The 27,855-nt window shown below is 53.4% G+C and overlaps 8 protein-coding genes across 8 annotated transcripts; 4 read left to right on the forward strand and 4 right to left on the reverse strand.

The window, feature by feature from the left end:
- Nucleotides 1-2,584: 2,584 nt before the first annotated feature.
- On the reverse strand, nucleotides 2,585-4,333 carry LTHEOB_12830 (Alpha beta hydrolase fold protein; the record flags this gene model as incomplete). The annotated part of the gene is made up of 1 exon (XM_035509741.1): nucleotides 2,585-4,333. One exon carries the CDS (start codon nucleotides 4,331-4,333, stop codon nucleotides 2,585-2,587), a length of 1,749 nt encoding a protein of 582 aa, XP_035363794.1.
- A 706-nt stretch (nucleotides 4,334-5,039) lies between these two features.
- LTHEOB_12831 (Carboxy-muconate cyclase) lies at nucleotides 5,040-6,339 on the reverse strand (the record flags this gene model as incomplete). The annotated part of the gene is made up of 4 exons (XM_035509742.1): nucleotides 5,040-5,398; nucleotides 5,450-5,923; nucleotides 5,996-6,104; nucleotides 6,193-6,339. The coding sequence occupies 4 exons, from the start codon at nucleotides 6,337-6,339 to the stop codon at nucleotides 5,040-5,042; spliced, it is 1,089 nt and encodes a 362-aa protein (XP_035363795.1).
- Nucleotides 6,340-6,921: 582 nt separating this feature from the next.
- LTHEOB_12832 (Catecholdioxygenase) lies at nucleotides 6,922-7,866 on the forward strand (the record flags this gene model as incomplete). Its single annotated transcript, XM_035509743.1, has 2 exons — nucleotides 6,922-7,181; nucleotides 7,239-7,866. The coding sequence occupies 2 exons, from the start codon at nucleotides 6,922-6,924 to the stop codon at nucleotides 7,864-7,866; spliced, it is 888 nt and encodes a 295-aa protein (XP_035363796.1).
- A 598-nt stretch (nucleotides 7,867-8,464) lies between these two features.
- LTHEOB_12833 (4-carboxymuconolactone decarboxylase) lies at nucleotides 8,465-9,073 on the forward strand (the record flags this gene model as incomplete). Its single annotated transcript, XM_035509744.1, has 1 exon — nucleotides 8,465-9,073. The coding sequence occupies one exon, from the start codon at nucleotides 8,465-8,467 to the stop codon at nucleotides 9,071-9,073; it is 609 nt and encodes a 202-aa protein (XP_035363797.1).
- A 1,320-nt stretch (nucleotides 9,074-10,393) lies between these two features.
- LTHEOB_12834 (GPI anchored protein) lies at nucleotides 10,394-11,667 on the forward strand (the record flags this gene model as incomplete). The annotated part of the gene is made up of 3 exons (XM_035509745.1): nucleotides 10,394-10,671; nucleotides 10,729-11,191; nucleotides 11,251-11,667. The coding sequence occupies 3 exons, from the start codon at nucleotides 10,394-10,396 to the stop codon at nucleotides 11,665-11,667; spliced, it is 1,158 nt and encodes a 385-aa protein (XP_035363798.1).
- A 2,375-nt stretch (nucleotides 11,668-14,042) lies between these two features.
- Nucleotides 14,043-14,903, reverse strand: LTHEOB_12835 (uncharacterized protein; the record flags this gene model as incomplete). The annotated part of the gene is made up of 1 exon (XM_035509746.1): nucleotides 14,043-14,903. One exon carries the CDS (start codon nucleotides 14,901-14,903, stop codon nucleotides 14,043-14,045), a length of 861 nt encoding a protein of 286 aa, XP_035363799.1.
- A 1,677-nt stretch (nucleotides 14,904-16,580) lies between these two features.
- On the reverse strand, nucleotides 16,581-19,368 carry LTHEOB_12836 (uncharacterized protein; the record flags this gene model as incomplete). The annotated part of the gene is made up of 2 exons (XM_035509747.1): nucleotides 16,581-19,135; nucleotides 19,311-19,368. 2 exons carry the CDS (start codon nucleotides 19,366-19,368, stop codon nucleotides 16,581-16,583), a joined length of 2,613 nt encoding a protein of 870 aa, XP_035363800.1.
- A 4,702-nt stretch (nucleotides 19,369-24,070) lies between these two features.
- Nucleotides 24,071-27,855, forward strand: LTHEOB_12837 (uncharacterized protein; the record flags this gene model as incomplete). The annotated part of the gene is made up of 5 exons (XM_035509748.1): nucleotides 24,071-25,073; nucleotides 25,132-25,491; nucleotides 25,630-25,999; nucleotides 26,047-27,599; nucleotides 27,693-27,855. Coding segments are annotated over 5 exons (3,449 nt in total), but the record flags the coding sequence as incomplete, so codon positions are not given.

The raw sequence follows: 27,855 nt of genomic DNA on the forward strand, positions 1-27,855 counted from the left end.
CTCTGAATCCTGTTCTGGGGTTGGCCCGCGCCTTGACCGCCTTCCGTACACGCCAAGGAATCAACTCTCCGAACCACGCGACCAACTTCCAACAGAAACGCCGCAATCTCGCTTTCAGTCTAGCTGCCGTCGCCATTGCCGGTGAGCCTCAATGCTTCTCTCGTGATGCGGCGCTCAGCAGGCGACTGGAAAGAGCTTGGAACTTCGGTTGGGCAACGTAAGGCAAGGCATCGGAAGCCCAAGTTGACACCCGGCCCACCTCTCGGCATTCGTTTCCCCGAGGGCCAGCGGCGTTCTCCTTCTCCTGTGTCGTTGCTTCTTCCGTTTCTTTCTCGTGCTCCGGGGTGGTGAGCGAGCACTGATGAGCTCGGCCGAAATTATGTCTCGTGGTGAGGTCGCACTAGGTAAGAGCTTGACACTCCTTGGCAGCATTCGTGCACTCTGATCAAACCCGTCAGGGAGGTAATGCCCACGAGAACAAGAGATGATGGCGCAAGAGACACGCGGGCACTATTTCTTCGTACCGCCCTTGGCATCCTGTTCTTCTACCGGCCCTTGGCTTTCCAATTTTCTCACTTCTTTCGAGTCGGCAGTTGGAGCGGACCGCGAATTCCTTCCTCTTTGCATCACGTAACCGGTTGAACGCTTCACGTAACGCGAAAGCGGAACGGACATGTCACCGCCCGGGCTCACGATACCTAAAGATGAGGCGACGGACTGCGAAACGTCACTAGCCCGTGCCGAAGTGGAACGGTGTTGCATCGTCTTGACGGCTAGTCGGATTTCTAGACCCTGACCCGGAGGTCACTCTCGCCTTGGCGTCGGACTTCTTCCGGAATTAACCCCTTTGCAGTCTTCAGAGCTTTCGTCACTTACATATCGTTAGCGAGCCGTCCTCTGAGGATCTTGCTCGTGACGTACGATCAAGCTTCGCGCCGAGAACTGCCTCATGAGGTTGCATTGGCGCGGCTTAAGCATTTCGACGCTAGAATTTTCCGTTAGTCTCGTCTTGCCCGAGATCAGTGCTTCGACTACCCAGAAATCGTCAACTATGCTCCGTTACATCGAACGTCCCTCGCAGTCTACCTCTCACAATAGTTGCTAACATATCGACTTTTCTGGTATCTTTCACTGGAGGACGCCTGAACTGAGATAAAATGCCTGGGCACGGAAAGGAATCGTCCGCAGTTATCTGTTGATCCAGCAAGTCATTGGAGAGACAAATCATGGCCGGGACCCGACTACAACCTCGAGCTCCAGAAAAGCACCACCGAACTCAGAACTAACGAGCACAGCACAACATACTCAAGCAAAAATAATGCCTCACTGTTTCTCTTCTCCTCCTACTGCCGCCTGATCTGTCACTGAGTACACGATCATACGACCAGGCTTTCCGAAAACGCTCTTCCAATCACCCTATGGCAGCACCGCTCTACACCTGCTTCCGCCCCGACTCATCTCTTGACCTCTCTCTATCCCTCACACGCAAGCTCCCGAAATATATCTAACGATTACCGAAGCCATCAGCGCACCTACCGCAGTGACCCTCCTTCTGACTCGAGCCACCCTGCACCCTTTGGCTTTTCCAGCTCCACCAGACATAAGCATTCAATCTCTCCTACTTGAACGACGAATTCGGAGGCCCTTTGGCATCATTGAATCACTATTTCATACAACACTCGAAACTGAAGAGAATGGCACGAAGATACCATCACACAATTATGCACGGCTCCCGATATCTTCCTGGCTCCGCTCTGCATGATTGAGGCATACGCCCAGTTGATAAATCATAACGGGAAGTCTCAGAAGAGGAGTGGGAGTGTCGCTGACTGCGAATACTCCTCGCAAGTTGGTCGTATTGTGGAGTGTCCGGTTCCCACGCTCCGTTATCCCATCCATGATCCTTCTGCATTCCTTCGCCTCCACTCCAAGTTCTCTGCGCTCATCCGACTGTTTATATCGTCTTGCACAGTACCATGCCTCCCGGATTCTTCTCCACGCACTCCCTCGCTTACGAAATCGCTCTTGGTTGGCTTGCAGTTGTTGGTTTGTGTAGTTCTCCGCTTCGGCGGACTGACGGAGTGTGTTCTCGAGCAAGCCTGGGAAATCGTTCGCCTCATCGAGCGCTTCCGCCTGACGGACTAATTCTGTGGATGACGTTCGGCTGGCACTCAGCCGTTCTTCGAAGGTGTTCATTCTCGTTTTCGTTCCTCTCAGATCGTTGCTGGACATGACGACTGCTGGTTGACTGGGGTGTCTGCTGCTCGAGTCGGTCTGCATTAGCAAGCCCACGGAAGTGTCTCTGATGAGAGACCGCGTTACTCCTGGTCGCCAGCATGCAACGTGCAAGACTCTTGGCTTCTACAGAGTGGCAACTCGGCATTTGCCCAGTCAAGCAAGACATCTGAACATGCCACAGACAAGTCCCTACCAGGAGACAGGCAGAGCACTGATAACAAGCAAGTTCACATATTTTCTACATATCATCATAATCATACTCGGGTAGGCCGTCCGTCCGTACAGCACCTCCGGCTTTCCTACATCACCGATAACCCCCCCTTATTCCTCAACAAGATAATCCCACCTACAACCCATTCGCCCTCAAAAACTCCGTCACATGGCCCTTGACGACGTCGGGCTTCTCGACCATGGGCAGGTGACCGGCATCCTGCACGAGGTAGTACGCGCCCTTGCCATCCGCGTACATGTCCCGCATCTTCTTCATGCCCTCGGGCAACTTGCCGTCGCCGGCGCCGACGAGGAACGCGCCAGGCACAGTACCCTTCTTCATATCCTCGGCGTAGTCGTAGCTGTACAGCGCGCGCACGGCCGTCTTGAAGCCGTGCAGGCTGTTGCGCTCGACGGCGGCCTTGACGGCGTGCAGCTTGGGCGCCAGCGCGGCGTCGTCGTACGACTGCGGCACGAACCACCGGCGCACCGTCACCTCGGCCAGCTGGTCGCCTATCACCGGTTCGTCGTCGGCGGCGACGGTGGTTAGCGACTTTGCGCCGCCGTACGTCGCGGCCGTCGCGCCTTCTTTCTCCGCTACCGCGGCGCGCTCCGCCCACAGCTGCGGGTTCGCGGCCGGCGCGACGGGGTTGGTGTCGCAGGCGATGAAGGAGGCGACGCGCGCAGGGTGCCGCAGCGCCGCGGCGAGGGCCGTCACGCCGCCGAGGCTGACGCCGATGATGGATGCGGCCTGGGGAACGCGCAGGGCGTCGAGCAGCGCGATGGCGTCGCTGGCGAGTAGGTCGACGGTGACGGGGGTGGTGCCGCAGGCGCTGGTGCGGCCGCGCGAGTTGTAGCGGAGCACGCGGTAGTGGCTGTTGGCCGGGTCGGCGAGGAAGGCGGCGACGAAGTCGTCCCAGATGTGGTAGTCGGTCAGGATGGAGTTGACGAGGATGATGAGGGGTGCGTGGACGTCGCCGGAGCCGTCGAGCCGGTACTCGAGGTTCACGCCGTCCGGCGTGGTGATGTAGGACTCGATGGCTGCCGCTGCGCCGTTCGTGGCAGGGATGGTCCTGGTGACGCCGTCCGGGTGCTTGAACTCGGGCACGGCGCCGGCGGCCAGCGAGGACAGGTAGCGCGGCGCGGGGCCGAAAGTGTATGTCAGGTTGTACACGCGGCGCTTCTTCGAGCCTACGATCTCGGTGTTGACCTTGGTCGTCCACGGCGTCGTCGTGGCGGCCTTGAATTCGGGCGAGGTGCCCAGCCCATTCTCGGGGTCGTACTCGTGCAGCGCCATGTACTCGATGTGCTTGATCTCATCTGCAGGCCCGAGCGGCTTCACCACCGACGAGTACTTGAAGCGCCGCGACCGCCTCCAGCCGGGAACCTTGGAGAGCAGCGGCGCGTGTTCCTCCTCGGACCACCGCTTGTACTCCTCCTCGTCCGCGCCTGGCTTGAGGATTGCCGTCACGGACACCAGCACGCCGCCGACCTTGCCCTCCGCGTCCACGTCCTCGAGGTCCTTGTACCCCTCCTTCTTCTTGTCGCTCACGAGGTCGTACACGCGGCGGTCGACGTGGATCTTCTTCATGGTCGCGGCCTCGCGCTCGCTCTTCAGCGGCGGTCCGCGCAGGGCGAGGTAGGCCTCGGAGTTGAGGGCGTTCATGTCCGGAATGTCATAGAGGGCGACCCATTCCGGCTTCTCCTTGGAGCCTGCATTTTCGCCGTCAAGGTCAGCGGCGCGGTAGCGGAAGCCGTTGGTGACGAAGGGCAGGCGCAGGCGCGTCGGGCCGTGCTCGTTGTTGTACCAGTCGTGGAACACCGAGTCCGGCAGCTCGGCGTGCGGCTGCATGGTCACGTACAGGAGGCCGGGCACGGGCGCCATCTTGCTGCTCGTCTCGGACAACGGGTGTTCGGTTCGGTAACGGCGACGGTAGTGGCGGATGAGGTCTGCTCGCAAACGGTGACGAGTCTCTTCGCGGGGCCAATGGCTCGGGTCCTGATGGAGGGCGACAACGTGAGCATCAGGAGAGATGTTTGAGTTATTTGGAGCTAACTAGCCGGCCTGCCATCGCAAAGCCGACGTGCTCATCGTGCCTGCCCGCAATCGCTAGCTCGAACTCTGCCCCGCGGCCGGCAGAGAGATCGGGATGTGGCGCCCCGCGTGGATCCGGCATTGGACCTCGGGTGTGTCTTTAGCCGCGCAAGGCCGAGCGACGTCAGCGGGCTGCCCCGCTAATTTTTTGCGACGCCAGAATTTTGGTTGCCGCAGCCCTCTGTCGGAGTCTTTTTGGGCTTAACTGGGGTCAAATTATGGCGCGAAAGGTTGCTAGCACCAGCACGTCATCTACACATGCAAAATCTCAAGAGAAAACAGATGCAGCAAAAATGTACCAATCGTAGGACTTGTGTGTTTGGCAGGCGCACCATTTGTTGCTAAATTTCCTGTCTGGGCCAGGATTGCAACCGGATGAACTTTCTGCACTCTCATCGCAACATCGAACCACCAAGATTATCTTTTTCCGCGAACATTCTGTCAGGGACACAGGAACACAGCTTAGCAGCCAATAGCGTAATTCTAATTTCTACGTCTAGTCGTACCAGATGGCGTTCATGCCGAACCCTGGTTCGGTCACCTCACACCTGGCAACCCTGCCAAGGAATCCATCCTGCCATCTGTACATCTCGATGAATCCCACAGTATCGTCCGTGATGGCGATGTACTCGTCGCTCCACGGGCACGGGGCAATGGCGTTCGAATGGCCACCACTGGACGAAGTGGGGTTCATGAACAATTGCCTCTCGATGCTGCCATTCTCCGCCAAACTGAAAGCACTGATGTAGCCAGGCACGCCGATTGTGTTGGATCGCGTCGTCGCAAACAGTGTTTTCCCGCTCTGGGTAGTGAAGACAACGTCGGCGCGGTAGTTCTTGAGGTTGTATCTGAGGCCTGCAGCACGGTTAGACCAGGCATCTGGGCAAAAATGTGTAATTCACGTACCTGGCGGGATGAGAGGGAATGTGCGGTGGGTGAAAACAGGCAGATGAGTTTGCTGGTCAATCACATATTCAGCGAGGTTGTTGCCCGCCTCGTTCAGGACGTAGATGTAGTTCCCGCTCGGATGCATCTCAACCCATCTCGGGTGGTCGCCCGGGTCTGGCGCCTCCAGAGCCCCAAGCAGGGTCAGCTGGCCGGTCTCAGGATCCTTCTTGTGCGTCCACACTTTGTTGGCGCGCAGGTCGGCCGAATAAAGGTAAGTCTCGGTAGGGTCGAAGACCATGCCGTGAATACCAGTCTTGGGCTCGTACTCGTAGTTCTGGACATTCTCCTTCAGCGACCCGTCCTCATTTACCGAGAACACATTGCCAAAGCCCGCATAATCATAGAAGGGGTTGCAGTAGACATTGTACGGAGCCTGCTTGGCGGCGAGGAGGAAAATGGCGCGGGTGTTGGTATCCTTGTTCGCAGCGAGAGCTGTTGCGGAAGAATGTTATGTCAGATCACCTGAGGTGGAGAATCGTGGGATTGATGGCTGCAGGGACATACGGTGGCCAGCAATGGGGTGTGACGCGCTGCGCACAATTTCGGTTGGGCTCTTGACGGTGTAGCTTGTCCACGCCTTCATCGACGCGCCGTAAATTTGCTTCCGATCATGCTGACTCCCAATTACGCGTCAGTCGTGTGCGACGTGAAAAATATCATCAATTTGTCGACAGGATTGCGTAAACAGACGGAAGACTCACACTGAAGGTCATCCACGAGATGGGCTCGTCGTAGTCGATCTCGGTGCGCTTAACGAGCTTCAGCGTCAAGGCCTCGTCGTCGAACTCGAAGGTGAAAATGGCACCCGGGCGCACCCAGGTGCCGACCATCAAGTGATGCTTGCCCATCCTGGCGAAAGGTCGCGATGGCTGCGGCGTGCAGTTCCGTGTGAGGTGCTGGAAAAGTCGGCAGGACGCGCGCATCTGGAGCTCAATGGGATATTCTGCGCGGGGACATCTGGGAGCTCCGGTACAGGCGCACGAGGGCCAGAGCTTGATACCGGGTTGGGTAAAGCGCGGGATGGAAGAGAGATTACCCTGGGCTAAGGAGAGATCGGTTCGCACCGGTTGCTACCATCGGTTGTTGTGGCAGCCAATGGCGGAGGTTCTTTTGCAACAGCGCGCCGACCGCCGGCTGCGTGGAGCGTGCGAGTCAAGGGTCCGGGGGGTGCGCGGGGCTGGGCTGCGGGGGCTCTGGCTAACGGGAAGCACGCCGGCAACGACGCGGCGAGCCACGCTTCCCCAGAGTAAAAGGTCTCAGCCGATGGATCTGCCGGTGCGCCAGCGCCCCAGACGGTGACTGCGCCTTTATAAGGTGTGCAGCCCTTTTCGACACTGCTTTCACTCGACAAGCCTTCAGCTCTACTCTTCTCTTCTCTTGTCTTCTCAGTCTTTGCATTCGCAGCTCAACCCCAATCAAAAACCGCCGCCATGTCTAACGCCGACAAGTTCGACCCTAACTTCACCAAGAATGTCATCGACGCGATTGGCCCGGCTTGCCCGCCCCGCGCTCGCTTCGTGCTCAGCGCCATGCTCAAGCACATCCACGACTTTGCCCGCGAGGTCGAGCTCACCACCGAGGAGTGGATGGCCGGTGTCGAGTTCATGAACCAGTGCGGCAAGCTTTGGGCTGAGAGCAACGGCAAGAGGAACGAGACTCACCGCATCACCGACGTCATCGGCCTGGAATCGTAAGTCCCCGCGCGCACACTCAGGAGAAGTGCTCCTCGCTAACTAAACTTGCTCAGTCTTGTCGATGAGATCGCCAACAAGCACCTTTCTGCCTCCGGCGAGGCCCCGACCTCGTCGACCATCCTCGGCCCCTTCTGGAGCCCCCACGCTCCCTTCCGTGAGAACGGCGGCAGCATCATCGACTGCCCGCACAACGGCGAGGTCTCTCTGATGCACGGCAAGGTCATCGACCTCGATACCAAGAAGCCCATCTCGAACGTTGTCTTCGACATCTGGCAGGCCAACTCCAACGGAAAGTACGATTTCCAGGACCCCGAGGGCCAGACGCCCAACAACCTGCGCGGCAAGTTCAGGACCAACGAGAACGGCGAATACCACTTCTACATGCTCAAGCCCACCGCCTACCAACTGCCCACCGACGGCCCTGCCGGTGTCCTGCTCGGCCTGATGGACCGCAGCCCCTGGAGGCCCGCCCATCTCCACCTGATGGTCAGCCACCCCGACTACAAGCCCGTCGTCACCCAGCTCTACCCCGACACCGACCCTCACCTTATCGACGACTCCGTCTTCGCCGTCAAGGATGACCTGATCATCCACTTCAACCCCCGCAAGGACGACCCCAAGGCATCTCTCGACCTGGAGTACAACGTTCGCCTGGCTCCCAAGGACAAGACGGCGCAGTAGATGAAAATTCTGGATTATGATTGGGCATTTCTGGCGTTGTAAATATTTGTTTTTATTTTTGGGGACTCTGGGACACTCTGCACGCGAACATTTCAGCGTTGATATGATATCACACGGAGACAATTGAGAAGATTACATTTGATAAATTCCATTGAACGTTGTTGCGATGATGTTCTGGGACGGGGGTAAGCCTTTTGCCGCGGTCCACTCCCGTCGACCTGCAATGCGCATGCACGCAATAGCGCTACCGGAAGCTTGGATGCTGCCGCCTACCCCACCATGCCTACCCCTCAGTTGCCTTCGTTCCACAGCATATATGCGCGAGAGATCCCCCGATTTCTTCACCACCCATGAGATCGCCCTTTTGCAAGTCACTAGGTAAACGCCCGCTGCCCCGCCAATTGAGCGCTGCAACCATTGACGTCAGCACATTCACCACTCTAACCTACCCGCATACTCAGGCCTTCCCACAACTATCCTGCCTAGGCTTTCCATTGCCCATTCCGCACACCGGCGACCACCACCACCACCACCATCATCATCATCATCCTTATCGTCACCGCGCCGCCGACCGCTATCCACAACCCCACCCCTCACCATGCGCCTCCCCTACGCGCCCACCGAGGCCCCGACCGAAGCCTCGCCCTCGAACCCGGACCCCGAAGCCACGGCGGCCATCTACGCGCGCATCGCGGAGCGGCGGCGGCCGCGCCCGCTGATCCCGCTCGACCTGGCGCTGCTGCACAGCCCGCCCGTGGCCGACGGCTGGAACAGCTTCCTCGGCGCCATCCGCACCAAAACCGTCGTCGACGAGGCCGTGCTCGAGCTGGCCGTCAGCCGCGTCGGCGCCCTGACCGACGCCGTGTGGGAGTGGCGCGCGCACGCCGCGCTGGCGGCCAAGGCGGGGGTGCCGCGGGCGGTGTTGGAGTGGTGCTTGAAGAAGGTGCCGGTGGAGGAGGCGGGAGAGGCAGTGGAGGGGTTGGGGGAGAAGGAGAAGGCGGTGATTAGGTATGCGGATGCGATGACGAAGGAGGTGAAGGTGCCGCAGGACGTGTTTGATGGGTTGAAGCCGTTTTTTAGTGAGAGGGAGATTGTCGAGTTGACGACGGCTGTGGCGGCGTATAACTGCGTCAGCAGGTTTTTGGTCGCCCTCGACGTGGGCGAGATGAACGGGAAGGAGATGGAGGTGCCGCCGGAGGCGAAGTAGGTCCCGGCCGGATGAATTCGGGAGTGGTGGGGGTGTGTCGGAGGGGGCAAGCCGGCGGCGGGGGTAGACGCGTAGAGACCCGCTCCGAGCACGGTTGGGTTTGACCAAGTCGACGCCATGGTGGAACTTTCGGTGCCGATCGTGCCGGCTTGAAACAGGCAAACAGCTATCGGAGAAAAGCCAAGGTCGGCCTACATGTTAGGACGTAAGTGGCTCTCATCTGAGGGACGGAAATAAAGAATCCGAATTAACAGCTTGTCCACTAGAGTTGGATCAGAGACCTCGACATGATAACGATCCTACGCTCTACTTTCGCTAAACCCGAAGACCGAGCTATCCAGTCCACCGCCTGTTGCTTTCTTTAGCACTACCAGACACAATCCCTGTACAATAAAAGAACTTCCCAATGTTGTAGGGGCGCCAAAGAAGGTAGTGATGTGCTGTTCGCCCACCGGAATCCATCCTGATCGTTCGATGCAAGAACAGGTGTACAAGCTCTGGGTCTTCATCTTTTACGCTTTTGCGTTACTTTGCACCACTGATCAGCGTTACGGGCAAGTTCCGGGACTAAGACCGGTGGTGTTATCCTTCGGAGGACGGTCCGGAAGACGTTCCGGAAGACGGGCCGCTGCAGAGGTTTACGAGGTACGAAGCCTTCCCTTTAAGCGATGTTCAAACTACCATTCTTGGAAATGAGCTAAACCACGAAGTTACCAGTAAGGCCAGTGCGGGATAGAGGAAACTGCAAATCATGTTACGCCACCCCCGGTTCTTCAGCGCAATTCCAGCGGCAGGTCCCGCGCTGTCCCCGGCGGGCGCCAGGGGAAACAAATCACAGAGCCAATCGCGACGTGTGCCCGCCCACCTTAACCGAAATGAGCAGGATGTTTCCAATGCCTCACCATGGCATCCCTCTTTCAAGCCGATCATGTCGCTGACGCGGCGAGAAACACCAAAATGAACGTCTTCTCCGCAGTGATGATCCTACAACAATGAAAGGGGTTCCTGAAACGGTATTTTGGCATCAGAAGATCCACGGAAGATCAAGCATTGTCCATCCTTTTTGCACTGCCATTGGCCGGTGCCATTGCCCTGTTCGTCGTCCACCAACAGACGGTGGTGCCCACAGTGACAACCCCCTGGTCTATATTCCCCATCGCTTGGCGCTGGCTTCGCAAAAGTTTCGGATAGCTCGTATTGACTAACGTACTCGAAGGGGCACACTAAACAGATAAAAGCGCTTCTTGCCCGTCCGGCTTGGATTCTCTACTTCACCTTCACTACTTCTTTTTCGTTTTTGATTTTCTTCCTATAGTTACGATGAAGTACTCCACGCTGCTGGCCGGCTCAGCTGTGTCCGCTTCGGCGGCCTTCGTTCACCCCGGCATGCTCCATACCGCCGAGGACTTCGAACGCATCACTACAAACGTCAACGCTGGCAACGAGCCTTGGCTCACCGGGTGGTACAAGCTGACCAACAACTCTCACGCGCAATCCACCTACACCCCGAACCCCGAGGAGCTCCTTTGCCGTGGTTCCCCGGCCAGCTGCACTGAGAACTACAGCCACATGTTCAATGATGCTGCTGCCGCGTACCAGTATGTGTCCACCAAAACCTCAATATACTTCCACAATCTAACAAAATGTTTGTGTAGACTTGCCATTCGCTGGAAGGTCACCGGTGACGAAGCCTTCGGAACCGCCGCAGCCAACGTCGTCAACGCGTGGTCCAGCACCCTTAAGGAGATTTCTGGCAACTCCGACAAGTACCTCGCCTCGGGTATTTACGGCTACCAAATTGCCAACGCGGCCGAGATCCTGCGCGACTTTGACGGCTTCACGGATGACAACTTGGCGGCGGCGGCGGCGATGCTTACCGACGTCTTCTACCCCATGAACCATCGCTTCTTCGTTGAGCACAACGATGCTGCCGATGACCACTACTGGGCCAATTGGGATCTGGCCAACATGGCAACCTGTCTCGCTGCTGGTATCCTGTCCGACAACCAGACCATGTTCGACGAGGCCATCAACTACTTCTACAACGGCACCGGCAACGGCAACATTGAGAAGCTGTTCTGGATCGTGTATGACGATGGCACCGCGCAGGTTCAGGAGGTGAGAATTTCTCCCCCCCACCAGGCTCTTAGCCTCATAAGCTGACTCAAGCAAATTAGGCGGGTCGTGACCAGGGTCACACCATGCTGGACATCGGCCTCGTCGGCGCCTTCGCGCAGATGGCGTACAACCAGGGCATCGACCTGTTCGCGTACCTCGACAACCGCATCCTCAAGGGCGCCGAGTACGCCGCCAAGTACAACCTGGGCAACGACGTGCAGTACACCACCTACGTGAACAGCGACGTCACCCAGGACGTCATCAGCGACGCCGGCCGCGGCAACATCCGCCCCATCTGGGAGCTCATCTACAACCACTACGTCAAGATCAAGGGCCTCGAGGCCACCTACTCTGAGCAGTACGCCCAGCTGGTGAGGGACGATGCTGGCGGCGCTGAGGGTGGTGGCGGCGACTACGGCCCGAACAGCGGTGGTTACGATCAGCTGGGCTTTGGAACGCTGCTGTACACCGTCTAAGCTCCGTGTTGGGGTATTTCTTGGTTTTGTAAATATTTTTTTTTTCTTCCTTTGCCGGACAGACGCTCCCTACAGTTGTTTGGTTCAGTCGTTGTCAAGCGGCGTCCACTCGTTTGCTTAGGCTTGCTTAAAAAAATTTTCTCGAGATGGGCCCATCTCAATTCTTCTTCAAGAGAGAGTTCATCTTTATTGTTTGTGACCCCAGACTGTGACAACAGCAGAACAGTTGCGTCCCTCAATAATTGCCGACATTGTATCCTCCTCTTCGATCATGATGTTTTTTCTCTTTCCCTAAATTTGGTCGCGCATGAAATCCGGAAACATGAAAAGAGATAAGATGGTGGGCAATAGATCCCATGGGGCGGAGTGATTCAAAGGGTGATTGATTAGTAAATGCGATGGATAGTGGCAAACCCCAACTCTAAGCAAACTATGCTAAGCCTAATCGAGCAATAAAGGAAAAGAGCGAGCGCAATCCTGCGCATCAAAATTGATGCATCCCCAAATCCAGTATAATTCTAAGTCTTACCACGCATTGATACAATCATGGTATGGAAGACAGACCCATATCGCCCACTGTGCTTTCGATCATCAATCTGTCCAACAATGTACTCAGCTGAGTGCCGCACAGCGATCCTCCATCGATACATACTGCCCGCAGTCTTGAGTCGAATCAAAATTTGTAAATGAAGAGGACCGCTGCCAAAGACCATTGGAGTTTCTTGGCTCTTAGAGAGTCAATCGGAACATCTAGACTCTTTCCTTTGAGGATTGGGCCCAAGGTACTCGCGAATGACAATCCTGTACTGAGCCAGCTAACGAATTTATGCAAGGGCGCCCACGTCCAAGCAGATACATTTAGCCCCATAGGTCCCATCTATTCACGGGCGCTCGTGCACCGTATTTAGAGTAGGCCTGCTGCCGGTATGACCGAGGAACCCGCTCAGTATCTTCGCAATAAGGCCAAGAGAATTGGGCTCGAGTTTTTCGCTTGCTTCGTAGGTACCTATCGCTGTCAGAATCTGAACTACGAAAGACCAAGGGCATGTATCTCTCACAAACAAGCAGTTCGAGGAGTTCGACCTCCGAGAGTACAACAGGTGATTCGAAGCTTGCCACGTATGCTGCCATAGCTAAAACAACGTACAAATTTGAGCTGGTTGTGAGGCCGTTCTCGGCCAGGATCCAGGACTCCCACATTGGCGATAACGTGTGCTACTTCTTCGTGGAGTTGATGGACTCGCCTAAGCCTGGAGGATCGATCGTCGTTTGTGGTGGACTTGTGACTCGGGGATTCCTTGAGGCCGGCTGGGGAGTTAAGCATTCTTAAAACACTCGACAAGAACATCAAGATGAGGTTACTAGACGTGACGCCCAAAATGAAAGCCATTATCAGTGCCACAGTCAACAAAGTGTGGCTGAGATCTGGCATAAGGACTGTTAGCAAGCTGAGGTGATACACGGATGCACTCCTCGATTGAGCTTACCCGATCCGATGTTCTGTGTCACTGCGTTACTGGATCCGAAATGATCTCCATATTGAACATTGTTGCACTGCGTAGCCGAATTTTCCTGGAAATAGGACTCTCCCTTGTTGACATGCATGTTTCCCCTGTACAAGTTGCATGGGGCTGGGAGTGCAGTAAATGTATCTGTCCAAATAGGTTGAAGGCAGAAGCGGTGGCGTACGATCAACTAGCCCCGGCGCTTAGAAGCGCAATGAGGTGTCATAGCGGTCTTATCAGGCCCTCTACTCTCTCCAAAGCGTTGATACCATGGACTGCCATTGGAACCGATGCCACAAACTCTCGAGTCGAGTTTTGAACTTAGCACAGAAAGTCAGACTTACTGGCTCACCGGTGCGGGGAGCAAATGATGCTGTCTCAGAATCAGGGTGCCTAAGCGGCCGCGCCTTGATTCTATGGGCAGTCCGGCATCAGCCAAGGAAAACGCCATGCAACTTCCCGCTAGAGCTGAAACATCCTCTACGCTGTAGCCGCTGCGAAATATCAGCTGATGCCAGGATAAATCGGACACTTAGTACTTCGCCAGGAGAGCTTTGATCGAACTGAGGGCTAATTCATGGAGTGGGACGGATGGATGAGGGATTAGTCAATGCGGCAAGAGATAATCGAAGTCCTGTGGCCTTAGGCAGAGAAGCCCACCTATCAACGTGCTCGTCATTCACACTTGTGGTGGGGAGACGATTGCGGGGAAGAAAGTCAATGTGGATTGAGTGGAACATTCCCCAACTAAAATGGGTTCGTCGATGGATCAGCTCCGGATCCATCATCCGAATCTTTCTTGTCCTGTATGTGCTAACCCTTCTGTTCCCCTGCCTGGCCGCTCCTCATGTGTTGGCCACTCTGACCTCGTCAGGTCCCTGTGTTTCCTTGGTAGTGAGTTCCGTATACCAAATTCTTGACTTCTTTTGCTTGGTTTCCTCGATACAAATTCTTCCCTCCTCCTGCGGAGGCTGTCGCTCCACTTCCCACCCAGTCTCCATAAGTGACGTTATCGCATTTTTCCAGGTAGTTGTTCTGGTAACGATGACCTCCGCTGTCCAAAGCGTTACCCGCAGCAACTCTAAGGGCAGCATCTGTGCCATCGGCCACCTCCTTCAAGATGCTGAGAAGTGAATCTGGGTCTTTGGCGCCTGTTTTGATTGTGTTGACCTCCTGGATGGCGTGTTGGTTCTCCTGATTTCCGGTTTCGAGGAAATAGGACAGATTATTGATATCAATGTTGATACTGTCGAGCATGCGGTCAAGGTGGCCCTTCTCGTAACATACCCATGCAACCTTTCTGCGGAAATTTGTGCGATTCTGGCGAATTTGGGCCTGGTCGTGCACCTTCTGCAAAAGTTGAAGGATGTTCTCATCCTTCACGTCTCCAGCTTCTCCGACGCTCTTGTCGTCCCCTTTGTACCGGTCGCAGATACTCGAGGTAGTACTGAACTGAGTGATGATCTGAGCTATGAGCTTCTTCACTGTTTCCTCGGTCCCCTCGTCATCCGACATCCTCTCCGGGAGTGTTGCTTCGGGATTGTCAAGCGCAATACCCTTGCAGGATCCGATTCGCACAAAACGGAGCTTAGTAACTCGGAGCCGGAGAAGACTGCGCTCGAAGTCCTTCCCAAAGCTGCGCCCAAGTTGAATCAGTTCAAAGCATTCAACACAGGCCAGAAAAAGCCCAGGGGCGGAGGTGATGGCAGCAGAAATTTCGAAGCCAGACATGATGGAGGTTAGAAGGCTGACTGCGATCTTGAAAGACGATTTGTAGTGTAAATTGATGTTAGAACAGGGTCTGACTTTGCGTGGAGATATGGTGTACCTGATAATAGCAAGAAGAGCAGGCAACTTTACGGAGTATATGAACTGCTTTAGATATCTGAGACCAGGCCTTGATCTTACCGCTTAATTCTCGCCAAGAAGCATCTCAAATGCTTCTGCAGCCGCTGTGGGACCTTGGCAAATATACCAAATTGACGAAGCGTAACACCTTCAGCTTTTTTTAATTGAGTCATTATCATGCGTTTATTGGAATCTCGTAACACGGCTATCCGCAGCATTTAGTACGCTGAGGGTCTCTCAACATACGCCTAGCTGCATAGTCTCAGATCAATTGCAGAAAGCAATTTGAAGTGACTTTATGGACGATCTCGTATGACTGTTGTGGAACAGGACACTCACCTCTGCTCTATATTGCACGACTTCCTAACCCGGCATGGCGGGATTGTAAACCCGAATCATCACTCATTTTGGCAATGGAGAGCGCCGTGGGAATAATGTCACCCGGTTGAGCAGCTGCAAAGGGCTGGTTGAAGTAAATGTGGGGTTTGCCTTCGAGCCTTTAATATCACGCAATGCTACATCCTCGCCAACACCACCATCACCGCCGAATTGGTCGACTGCAAGGATAGCCCAATCATCTCTTGCGGCCAACTCTTCCCGGTCGGCCGTGTACGCCAATCCCCTGAACGAGGCGATAATGCAGATGATTCCTGAATTGACCCACACGATGGCCAATTTCAACATCTCACAGGCGCCAACTTGGGGAGAAGGCCCATTGAGAGGGTTTGTTACCGGAACCCTTTCCGCGGCATACCAGGCATCTTGGAACTCGATGGTGGAACGATTCAACTCGACGTCAGCTACGACGAAAGTCCAGCTTCCCTCACCCGTTCTGAGGGCACGTGTAAACTCCAAAAGAGTCTGCGTCTGGATCGTTCTGCATCTGCTTACCCTTGTGGCAGCTGCGCTGCTCGTGATCCTGCAGCGGTGCTGTGTGAACGAGGCGGTTGTGGATCTGGTCGCCGCGTGTCTACTTACCGACCCAACGGATATTCTACGCACACCCGAAGGATCCCAGATCTGCACCCTCGGTGCCATTCCCGGAGAGTCCAGTAGGAAGATCGGAGACATCATGATCCGAGAGAAAGTTTCTGATGACCGTTCCGTACACCGTCGTGTGCTTTGGAGAAAGGAAAAAGTCGTGGAAGAGAAAATGTCCATGTTGGGAAGCGGGGAACCCCATGAGGCAGCAATTTGACGCATTTTTGAGCCTCAGACATCGCCAGAATACGACGTGAATCGTGCTGAATTTTCACATGGTGCGTAGTAAATGAGACAACTACAAGAAGGAAATCGGCTACATCATCTAAAAAGGGGGTCATAGGCGGCTAAGCACTGATTGGAAGTTGCTATTTATTGGATATTCGTACCAAACTCTGATTACAAAACAAGATAGGTAGCAGGACTGGACACGGAAATTACAGGACTTCCCAGCCGCTTCGATTGCGAGTTGCTTATAGGCATCCATGAGACGTACATGAAATTCTTCCACATATCGTAGTAACGACTGACATACTATATGCTTTTCAATCTTACTTTGATCCCCCCTTGTCACTGTTTCTACTTTCGGTAGATCACTGAAATCATATCCGCCGCAGTCAGTTGATCCACGTTCTCCCGTCCCCAATAGATCATTCGCAATCTCCGCTGCATCTTGAGTTCGCCAAAAAGATTGGTCGCATTGCGGCTGCCGAGTGATTCCTTGTACAGGACGTGTAAAAAGACAGCGATAGCTCTTGCACACCACTCCTCCTTTTCAGGAAACACACTTGCCAGTCTCTGGTACTGTTCCAGAATGTCGGGGGGAAATAGATGCGTTTGCTGGAGGGTTTCCAGAGAGACCGAAGTCTTCTTTGTATCAATTACCAGCTCGGGGTTCCCATTGGCAGTCTGAGATCCGCCTCCTCCCATTGGCGTCAACTCATCTGGGGACTCGTCGGCTCCGTCTTCAGTAGCGCTACTCGTTTGTCCAGCTTGTGAATACCCGGATGGCTTCTCGATGAGCAGAGTGTTCAGAGCTTCTCTCGCAACCTTCTCGCCTTCCTTTGCTTGCAGTTCGAAATGGTGCTCCATGAGGGTGAACAGCAGGCGGAGCCACACAGCATCTTTGATCTTTTCCATCTGACAAACAGATGTAAGATCCAGAGCGGCGCGGATGAGCGACACGAACCCGTCCAATGGATAATTGAGGAGTGGGTTGCTTTTCTTTCGCAAGCTGTCGAGCTGGTCTTTCAAGACGTCCTGGAGGTACTCAAAGCCAAGGACTTCCGGGGCTCCCGATCTGGGAGTTTCAACGAGCTCGCCCGGAATCCTGACTACCTTGACTAAACTCCGACAGGCCCACATCAATGCATTACTCAAGGATGTCGTGGGTGTGTCCATGGAGACATCATCAATGGTGTAATACAGAGCAGATAGAAAAATCTGGAGCACGATGTTGTCGTCGAATCTTCTTTGCAACGCATTCGCGATCGTCTCTGTCCATTGCAGGGCGCCGTGGGCGTTGGAATACTTCAGGCAGATGAGTGGAAGGGAGCCGGTGATCTCGTCGCTCTTCGGCGACCGTCCAATTCGAGTCATGAAGTACGAACAGATCTCGCAGTACACTTCAGGCGCTATGATATCGGTTTCCGGATACGCCCCAAGGACCATGGGATATAGATGATTTGCGCGGGCATCCGGCGATGGAAACCCAGGTGTCTCGTCGTCGGAGGCAGCCGCCTTCAGAAGAATGGCAAATATCGAGTCCGGTGTACCGCAAATGGCACATTGGCCCCGGTAGTGATCACCGAATTCCCGAATTCGGTATCCAGGAGTGTAGAGCAGTTTGCCCTCCCGGGGTCGCCTTTCGCGGCCCGTATTGGTGGCGGGGTAAGAGTAAAGTCGCACTGGACGTTGCTCATCTTTCCGCTCATTTCTGCATCGAGCGAGAGCTGGAGAGGCTGGACCTAGTATAGCGGGACTGTGCGGTGTCATATCATCTAGATTCAAGAAGTGCATCGCGTCTGATACAACGTCAGGGCGGATTTCTTCGAATTTATCTCTCATATCGACAGATGCACAGAAGCGCTGCCAGCTCCGGGTGTAACTCAAGCGAAGGCTGCTCGAGAGCTTGCTGATTTCTGCCTCTGGGTCTTCTCGAAGAGTGTCGATGATTTGAGAAATGAGTTTAAGGCTTCGGTCCCCAGTGTCAGGTCGAGGTGCCCACATCGAGTCGTTCGTCCGAAAGCGCCTCCCGTTCAACCAAGCTTTGACACGATCTTTGCAATCCCTGGTTGAAGCGGTCAAGAGCACAGTACTCAGGTTGTCATTGTTGCTCAGAATTTCATGTGCTGTTTCATCGTCAACGCTGTCGTTGTAGATATCTTGAAGATTGAGCTGCCTTCCACTTGAAAGAACGATGGTGTCCTCGGAAAGAAGACGTTTTTTCGGGATAACGACGGACGCCAAAGATTTGTAGTTAATCTTCGGTAAGTCTTTCCATGAGGTGGTGTTGTCCAACGGAATGGAGGTCTGTCCTGGTGGAAGAAGGGCATTGAAACAACCCTTGCTCTGCATCACATAGACTGCGCCAAATTCAACATCGTGGAACAGGAAAAGCGAATCTGACGCAAGGGCAAATACAGCCTTGCCAACTGAGATGTTGCAGTCGATCGGTTGATCAACGGTATAACCGGCAAGAATAACGACAGAGGGAATGCCGTGAAGACCAGCTTCTGCAATCCCGGATGCGAAGTCGTGCACTTCTTCGCTCTCTATCTCTCCGTCCGTAATAAGGCACCAGATAGATGTTTTCTGCAACCTTTCCTGGGAATTGTTGTCGTGGATGAGAACAGTCGGCGTTGTACCGTTGCCGGACTTGATCAGACCAACTTGCGCCACGTCAAGCGCGGGGTGAGCGTAGTAATCCCATGGCAGAACTGTCGATGTAGCCCTCGCCTCAGGAGACAAAGCTTCTGCGATTTGCGTGACTGCTGATTTCTCCTCGATCAGAACGAGCCCTCTGGTACTGGCAGAGCAGTCGACGGCGAACACGATATCGGAACCAGCAAAAGACGCATTTGTCTCTCCGGCAGCATCCTGATCATCGAAATATTCAGTGGTAGATGTCTGACCTGGAGAGGATGGGCCATCTCGCCAAGGAATATTGTGTGTCTGCCCTGAAAGATCCGAAGGCGCCGTAAAAGGTCCAGTTGGCGCCACACCTCGGCCCAGCCTCGTTCCAACACGCAAACCTATCAACGTGCGACTTTGAGTGAGTGTGGTATATGAGGTCAGAGGGTCCCTTACGCTGTTTTATGGAACCCACGAATGGGAATCGTGAGGGTGCCTGTTCCTCTGCATCCATCGGCATTTTGAAGGCTGCGATTATCACTGCTTTGAGAGCTGAGTGCGCAGGCTCTTCATATACCCCGCAAAGCCTCGTGCTGCTGCTTTCTGACGTCAGCTATCAATATTGCTGCCTGTCAGCCTTGCAGGAGTATCGACGCAACGGAAACGCCGAGGCACCCCGTCAGGCTACGTTTTGAATTGGCAGGTCGGTTGCTGCGAAAGCGGCACTTCCTTTCAGCGGACCAGGTGGCTGCTCAGCCTCAAAATGTGTTCATGAAAAGCTCATATATACAAGAACACTGCTTGCTATGTACATGAAAAACTGAGCTGGCTGTGATGTCACATTATAATGATTGGACTATAGGTAGGAGAGATATGTGGTGGTTTCGGGGGCGCGTCACCAACTGATCCCGGGCTATCCAACTTGGTGCTTGATGAGGATTGAAACATAGGCTTCATGCGCGATTCCACAACGCCACTGTGTCCCGTAGTCTCTCTCCCTGATATGCAGTGCCCATATGAGAACTGTGCTCTCCGCAGTATTGGTATGTCCCGAGTGTTGTACTCTAATAAAGACCCTGTAAGATGCGCGTCGGTGTATTGTGTGGTTGTTGGTCTTGATGGACGAGGCTGTGGAGGGTTGCTGAGTTGTGGGGTAGCGGGAGCGGCAATCGTCCAGTGGGAAGGATGGGCCTTTGGGCGACGCGACTTCTTTCCAGGCGGCAGTGCAGACGAAGTGTGGCCGGTAGGAGGCTCTATTGAGGGAGAAGGTGGTGGCAGTATGCTGTTGGCTTCCTCAGCGGCAGCTTCGGAGCTGGATTGGTGGTCGCTGGTCGCACTGACACCGTTGGTCTGGTCCGCGTTGTCGTTCGCTGAGGGTAGGACCCAAGTCGTATTGAACGACAAAGGCTTCTTCTTGCGTCGCGATGTTGACATCGAAGATACTAGAGAAATGGTGTAGGGAGATGGAAACGGTTTAGACAAAAGCTCTTGAGCCAGGTCGAATATTGCCCTCGCATGGCACAGCCTCGTTGCCACACACAGCTGAAATGCATCATGCTGCAGCCAAGTGCGGGGGCGCAGCCACATCCCCGCACCAACTTTCTCACAGTGCGAGCCTCTTTGTGCAAGGCTATCAGGCTGCAACTGGGCAATAATTCATTAACACAGCCCCGAGCTCAAAGTCCTCACGCGAGGCTGACAGCAGGAAGGCGCAGCCTGCAACCAAGCTTGAGTCATTATAATTGTCAACCAACAGCAAAACACAGATAAGGGGTAGCCACACAGCCATCGTGAGGTCAGGACAGGTACATGATCGGAGGAATGTCCTGGTTCGCAAATTCGGGCAACTACGCGCCAGAAATGTAAGCGAGACTCCCAATAGAAATTATCTGTGGTGGTTTTATAACGCCCTTCTAGTGAATACGGCGCTGAAATTCAAAGCGCCTTTGAGAGCTTTGAAACATCTCTGCTTTCCCAGCACACGGATATCTTGAGGGTCTGGTATTCTCACCATGACAAGAATGTTCATCAGGAGCGGATGAACGAGGAGGAGCTTAGCCGGTTCCTAGAAGTAGGCTTTTCGGTCCAGACTGGGTGAGATAGCAACTAACAAATTGACAGATTCCTGAGGATAGACAGAACAAGGACGAATTTCTGTGCGCAATCTGCATTCCAACTTCGCAGACACCTGCATGCTGACTTTTCTTTTAAAGATTCGTCTACAAATTTCTTCTGAAAACAAAACATGCCAAACTACCGGCAGATCCAAACATGCTGCGTATATCAACGAGCAGCCTCAAAGCTCTTAGCAGCCAGTATCGCATTCCGCCAGATTTCATGTTCGCCATGTCTCGGCATTATCTACCTCTGGGGCAGGGATCGCGCATGGTGCCCAGGAAAGGAAAAGACGATGCAGTTTATGAATTTTGGTACTTCTTGCCAATCAGAGTGCAGGTGAAGTGCACCGACAAGAGCAACGGCCATGCTTCCAGCACGGCAGGCAATAATCAGATGGACCCGTTCCATTATCTTCACCTCCCCGATGAGGAGGTTGACCTTCGAGGATCCACAATTGCTGTGTTCAGCCGTCATAATCTTGACACAGGTACTACTGCTGCCTTTGTCGTCAATTACATGGATGGTCGCTGGTCGCGAGCCGCAGAAGAGCCTCAGCGACGGATCAAGGAATCTCTGGAGCACTATTCTGGATCCCACGAGGTAAAGCCAGCATGTTTTGTGCACTTAATATACCTCACCAGTGTGACAAGATGGTGGACCAACTCTCTGAGTAGCGTGAATCAGCAACTGATAGCCTATGTAAGTATCCTTAGGCTTTAACTTACGAGGGACAACTGATGGGACTCCCTTACTGCGACAGAACCTGACAAGCTTTTTATTAGGAGAAACGCCTTCAGGAAGAGATGGATAGCGATGATACATCCTCATCGACCCTGTACACCACAGCAAACAAGGCTCTGCATTCAATAGCTGCGCATTTGCACCGATATCGCTCGGAACTAAATTCTCTCATAAGGACCACGAAAGCGCTTAAAGGTCATGAAGAGATAATCAGACATGGCCACAAGGAGCCTAAAAACATAGGACATAGCGTCGGGGGCCTTGAACAAATTATCTCCCAAGTCGAGGCTACAAACGACTTTGCACAAGAGTTGGAAAAGAAAATCCAAAACATCCTGGCTTTGGTAAGCGCCAACGGTTGACTCCCATACCCGCCAACTTCCTAAATTTCTGACGAGAAACAGCTCTTCAATCGCATGCAGATCACAAGTGATCGGCTGCAAATTGCCAACGGCCAGGCAATGCAAGAAATTTTGCGTGCAACCGAAGACGAAGCCAGGACCTCAAGGCTGATGGCGAACGAGTCTCAAAAATTAGCTGTGGCAATGAAAAGAGATAGCGTTGCCATGAAGACAGTACGTTTGGCTTATTCGTATGCTTTGCTTAAACTCATTTTATTTAGATTGCCGTTGTCACGATGTTCTTCCTCCCCGGAGCCACATATGCTGTAAGTCATTGACGCCTTCGTCATGAATGCAACGCTAACATTGTAGGCATTGCTCTCTATGCCCTTCTTCCAGGAGAACATTTGGCTTGCAGATGTAAACAGAGCCTGGGTCTGGGTGGTCTTGACTGTGCCATCGACATTTTTAGCTTTTGCATTCTATTTTTATTGGCGTCAGCGAGATGATAGGCGTGGACATAACGGAGGATCGAACATTGACCTCGAGGTGCAGCACTCGTAGTATATATGAACAATGGCATTAGGGCTCAACCAAGTAGGTCGGTGATGCCAATGCCGTTATTCGCACACTGTTCCCTGTAAACCATTGCGTTGATGTAAATTCTTTGTGTGGACAGTTGAGCCGAGAATGCAGGTGCGGGCTTGCGCAGCAGGCGACTGCTTGTTGACTGGAGGTCATAAGCGCTGTTAACAACTCGTTCTCTCACGTACGACCATAGGTCGCAGAATACAGGGCTTCCCGTCCGCTCAGCCGTACTTAAGCTGCGAACCGGCCGATTAGTACTCAAGTGGGTGACCATTGGGGAATCCCGGCTGTTGTACGTTTTTTCATTTTTTTTTCTTTTTTTTTTTTGCCCGTGCGTAGTAGGCTTCAAGTGTAAGGAGTGTAAGGTATATTTAATGAATGAACTTGCTGTTTAAACTTGTGGATTTTCTATGTGAGAGTCAGTTAAGAGACTATTTACATTAGACCTCACACACGCCAAGCCCCATTTGTACAATATCCCGTTTTAGTCTATCTACTGGATGCTTTCGACTTCAAACCGCCCAGCCCGTGGCGCTGGTCATGGTGCACGGCATAGCCTTGGTGGTGGTGGAATAGACTGCGTGCAAAATTGATAAGCGGGCGGGCGCTCCTCGCGGCTGCTGAATGTTGGCCACGCGCACCGTGACTTGCGACGTAGGATGCCCATCCATTGCTCGATGCAGGCGGGAGTAGCCGGAGCGACCTCCGCGCGTTCCACACTCTGGTCAACACGTGTTCTCGGCTACACGGCGGTGAGCAGCTGGGATCGTTGTTATGTGGAGCATTCTCATACCTACCGAGAGTGGGAGGTCGTAGTCGAATATTTCTATAACACTTTTCAAATCATATATATATATGTGTGTGTGTATGTGCGTGTTTATATTTATATGTATATACATACAATCGCATAAAGTGGCTAATGGAAATGCGCGTGATGTCGTCTATCCAGTGCAGTCCTGTCGTGCGGCTGAATGTTAGCGCGAAGTAGTTGCTCCTGCATGCAGGTAGGTATGAACAGCCTCATTCTGCAGTGTAATGCTAGCGCGGGCTTCGTGTCTTTGATCTAGTATATGATAGGCAAGAATCGAAGGCTCGTGCTTGTCTTAAGCGGTACGATCGGTTGGAATTACGGATTCTAGAAAAAGCAACTTCGCGCTGGCACTCAGCCGCACAATTCCGACCTATCAAGCAGCACCAAGACCCTTGAAATCCATGATAATAGTCTCCACGCCAGCTGTCGGCTTCAAAACGGGACTGCACACAAGAAGCTGAGCGCTTGGCTCCGTTTTGCGCTGTTGCCTATCCGTGAGAAAACGAGAACCTCTACAGCGAGATATATAAAGATTTACCTCCTGTGAGGGGAAATTTCAGAACTCATCACTAAAGATTGTTTTCCTTTGATCTTTGATCTCTTCATTTTTAAGTGCCATGGCCCTTCCCAACGGCCAATACACCGTCGGGTGGATTTGTGCCCTCCAGACCGAGGAGACGGCTGCACGTCAATTTCTGGACGAAATCCACGGACGCCCCAACAAGGTTGAAAAGAATGACACCAACCACTACGTTCTTGGGAAGATGGCGGGCCATAATGTCGTTATCGCAGTTTTGCCCGCTGGATTGTACGGCACAAGCTCTGCGACGAGCGTGGCGCGAGACATGGTCCACTCGTTCCCAAACGTTCGCATCGGATTGATGGTAGGGATCGGTGGCGGAGCTCCGAGTACAGCACATGACATCCGGCTGGGAGATGTCGTCGTCAGCACGCCTGCAGGCCTTTCTGGCGGCGTCTTCCAATATGATTTCGGAAAAACCATCCAGGAGAGGAAGTTCCAACACACCGGCCACCTCAACCATACACCCACTGTTCTTCTCGCAGCTGTTCAGGGCTTGGCGAGCAAGTTCGAAAGCGATGGGAATGGGATCGCTGAACGCATAGACGCGGTCCTTACCAAGAACAAACGGTTGCGCAAGAAGTATGGACAACCGGACCCAGAGAGCGACATACTTTACGCGTCTGGGTTCGTCCATCCAAACGACGAAGGACAGCCACGTCAAAGCTGCATCGCCGTATGCGGTTTTGACTCTGACAATCTGGTCGGCCGGCCGGACCGAAGCGAACGAGACGACAACCCCACCGTGTTTCAAGGAATCATTGCTTCGGCCAATTCGCTCATGAAGGATGCGTTGATACGGGACAAACTGGCTCGCGAGAATGGGGTGCTTTGCTTTGAGATGGAAGCGGCAGGCCTGATGAACAACTTCCCATGCTTAGTCGTTCGTGGAATCTGCGACTACTCCGATTCACACAAGAACGACGCATGGCACGGTTATGCCGCCATGTCGGCTGCCGCATACGCGAAGGAGCTGCTTTTGGAGATTGCACCTACCAGGCTTGAGGCTCAGCAAAAGCTGGTCGACAGCATTAAGAACAGTTAGTCTGCTCGTATGGCTTTCGCATGCGTCGAATTAGATAGCTGATCCCCATGTAGTTGAAGAAAGTATCGGTGAAGTCAAGAACGTCACTACTGCAATTCAGTCGACAGTGAAGGACATAGACACAGATCAGAAATATTCTCTTCTGAAAATCTGGCTCAGACCATGCGACCCTTCGACCAACCACCTTAGTGCTCGAAATCAGTATTTCACTGGCTCAGGCAGTTGGCTTTTACAACAGGACCCGCGATTCGCTGAGTGGATGGTGCAGCCTCACTCTTTCCTATGGCTATATGGCCTCCCCGGGTGTGGCAAAACGGTTCTCAGTTCTACCATTATCGAGTCTCTCAGCGAGTCTCGCATATGTCTCTATTTCTACTTCACATTCCAAGAGCATGAAAAGCTTTCACTTGACAGTATGTTGCGAGTCTTGCTCTGGCAACTATGTTCGAAGCATGAAGCCTCGAAACAAGTACTGGACCAGCTTTATGCTTCTTGCGAGAAGGGCTCACCGAGGAATCCTCGACAACCCAGCACCAGAGAGCTTTCGATAGCGTTCTCGAACATGCTGAAGCTGGGACAAGAAGTCTGGGTTGTGATTGACGCTCTGGATGAGTGTTCGACAAGGAAAGATTCGGACAACACACAAGGGCTCATCGCTTGGATCAAAACCATGGTGTCGTCGAATCTCGACAATCTCCATTTCTTGGTAACAAGTCGCGAAGAAGATGATATCCGGTCCGGGTTCAAGGACTTGTCTGATGAAGGAGAATTCATCTCAATTGAGGGCAAGGGCCTGGAGATGGACATCAAGGCCTATGTCGAAGCCAAAATAACGCATAGTGATGAGCTGAAGAGGTGGAGAAAGATGCCAGAAGTCCAGCAAAATATTAAGACAAAGGTTCTGAAGAAGGCAAGTGGCATGTAAGTAACTGCTCACTCTACGTTACCACAGGAGCTAATAATCTCAGGTTCCGATACGTTGCGTGCCAAATAAGAGACTTGGAAGTTTGCATCGACCGTGAGTCTCTGTACAATGCACTGGAAAATTTACCGAAGGACTTGAATGAAACCTACTCAAGAATCATGGATCGAATTCCAATCGGTTACAGATCAAAAACCATCAGAGTTCTCCAGTTGCTAACCTACAGCGGGAGACCGCTTGGAGTCGAGGAACTGGTTGATGCCATTGCCGTAAATCTCGACAAACCGACACCGTCCTTTGATCCTCTTGATCGGATGCCAGAACCAACGGAGATTGCGCGCTACTGTTCCAGCCTCACGAAATTTGTCGTCAAAGAAGATGATCAAACGACGGAGCTTCACTTAGCACACTTCTCCGTCAAGGAGTATCTGGTCTCAAGTCCTGAGCATTCCCAGGACTTTAACGAAATGATGGCTCGTACCTTGATCGCAAAAGTGTGCTTGTCTTACCTTCGGCATGTGGAACCTGATCTGCACGATGTCAACGAGTTCAAGGCCATGTTTCCATTCGCTGAATACAGCGCCAAGAACTGGATGGAGAATGCCGCTGCTACAGAAAAGCAGAATGAAACGGTTTTTGAGATGACCGTAGACTTCTTGATGGATTTCGACAAGACCTACTACAAGAACTGGACTTATCTCCACCAGTACGGTAAACACGAGAAACACGACTCTCCATTTTGGCATGCATGCAATGCTGGTCTTAGCATTCGCTGCCTCGAGCGTATCCTCGAAGATGGCAAGGAAAAGGGCATAACCATTGAGGGTGACGAAGATACAGTTATGGAGTACGGCTCTGGGGAGCCACTCAGGGCTGCGAGCGAAAGAGGACATCTGGAGACCATGCGGTTTTTGTTGGAGAAGGGCGTTGAGGTCGAGGACCAGCATTTCTACCTTCCCTGCGATCACGGAGACGAAGAAGCGGTGAAACTGCTTCTTGAGTACGGTGAGATGAATCCGTGGAACGAATGGGGCCCTGAAGCATTCGCCAGAGCTTGCTACAATGGGCACTTAGGACTTGTCGAGCTTCTCATCGATCAGTGCTCAGATTTCGTGAACATTAGCCCAAGGTATTTTGCACAGCCGCTCATGGCTGCTTGTGAAGGTAGCCGTGAGAAGGTTGCATTACTACTCCTCCAGCGTGGCGCTAAGGTGATAGACGAAGACCATGTACAAGGCGACTGGGAAGATTTCGAGACAGCACTCGCAGCGGCCGCTGCGAGAGGTCTGGAAAGTGTTGTCAAAACAATGGTCGAGGATTATTCTGCAGCCCCACGGTGGTACGAGTTCAGAATCGCTGTTGAAAACGAGCATGCGGGGATCGTGCAGATAATGTGGGATAGCGGGAGGCTTAAAAAGAAAGACCTCGTTCGTGCTTTCACTCTCGCTATTGAAAAAGGCCATGCAGGGATTGTGGAAATGCTGTGGGACATTGGGAAGCTCAACAACGATGACCTCGATGGTGCTTTATTTGATGCAGCAAGATCAGGACATGATTCCATCGTCCTTCTATTGTTAAAGCTTGGGGCGGACATGGACTGTGCGTGGGATTACGAGGGTCGAAGCGAAACCCCGTTGCAAGTAGCGCGAAGATTAAGGCAGGAGAAGGTTGTGTCAGTGCTACTTGAAGCAGGGGCTAAAGAAGGCTCCGAAGTACAATACGGCGGCTCGGATGAAGAACTCCAGGAAGATGAGGAAGATGAGGAAGACCAGGAAGACCAGGATGACCAGGAAGACCAGGATGACCAGGATGACCAGGATGACCAGGATGACCAGGATGACCAGGATGACCAGGA

This window comes from Lasiodiplodia theobromae (assembly GCF_012971845.1).
Source record: "Lasiodiplodia theobromae strain AM2As chromosome Unknown scaffold_77, whole genome shotgun sequence".
Taxonomy (NCBI): Eukaryota; Fungi; Ascomycota; class Dothideomycetes; order Botryosphaeriales; family Botryosphaeriaceae; genus Lasiodiplodia; species Lasiodiplodia theobromae.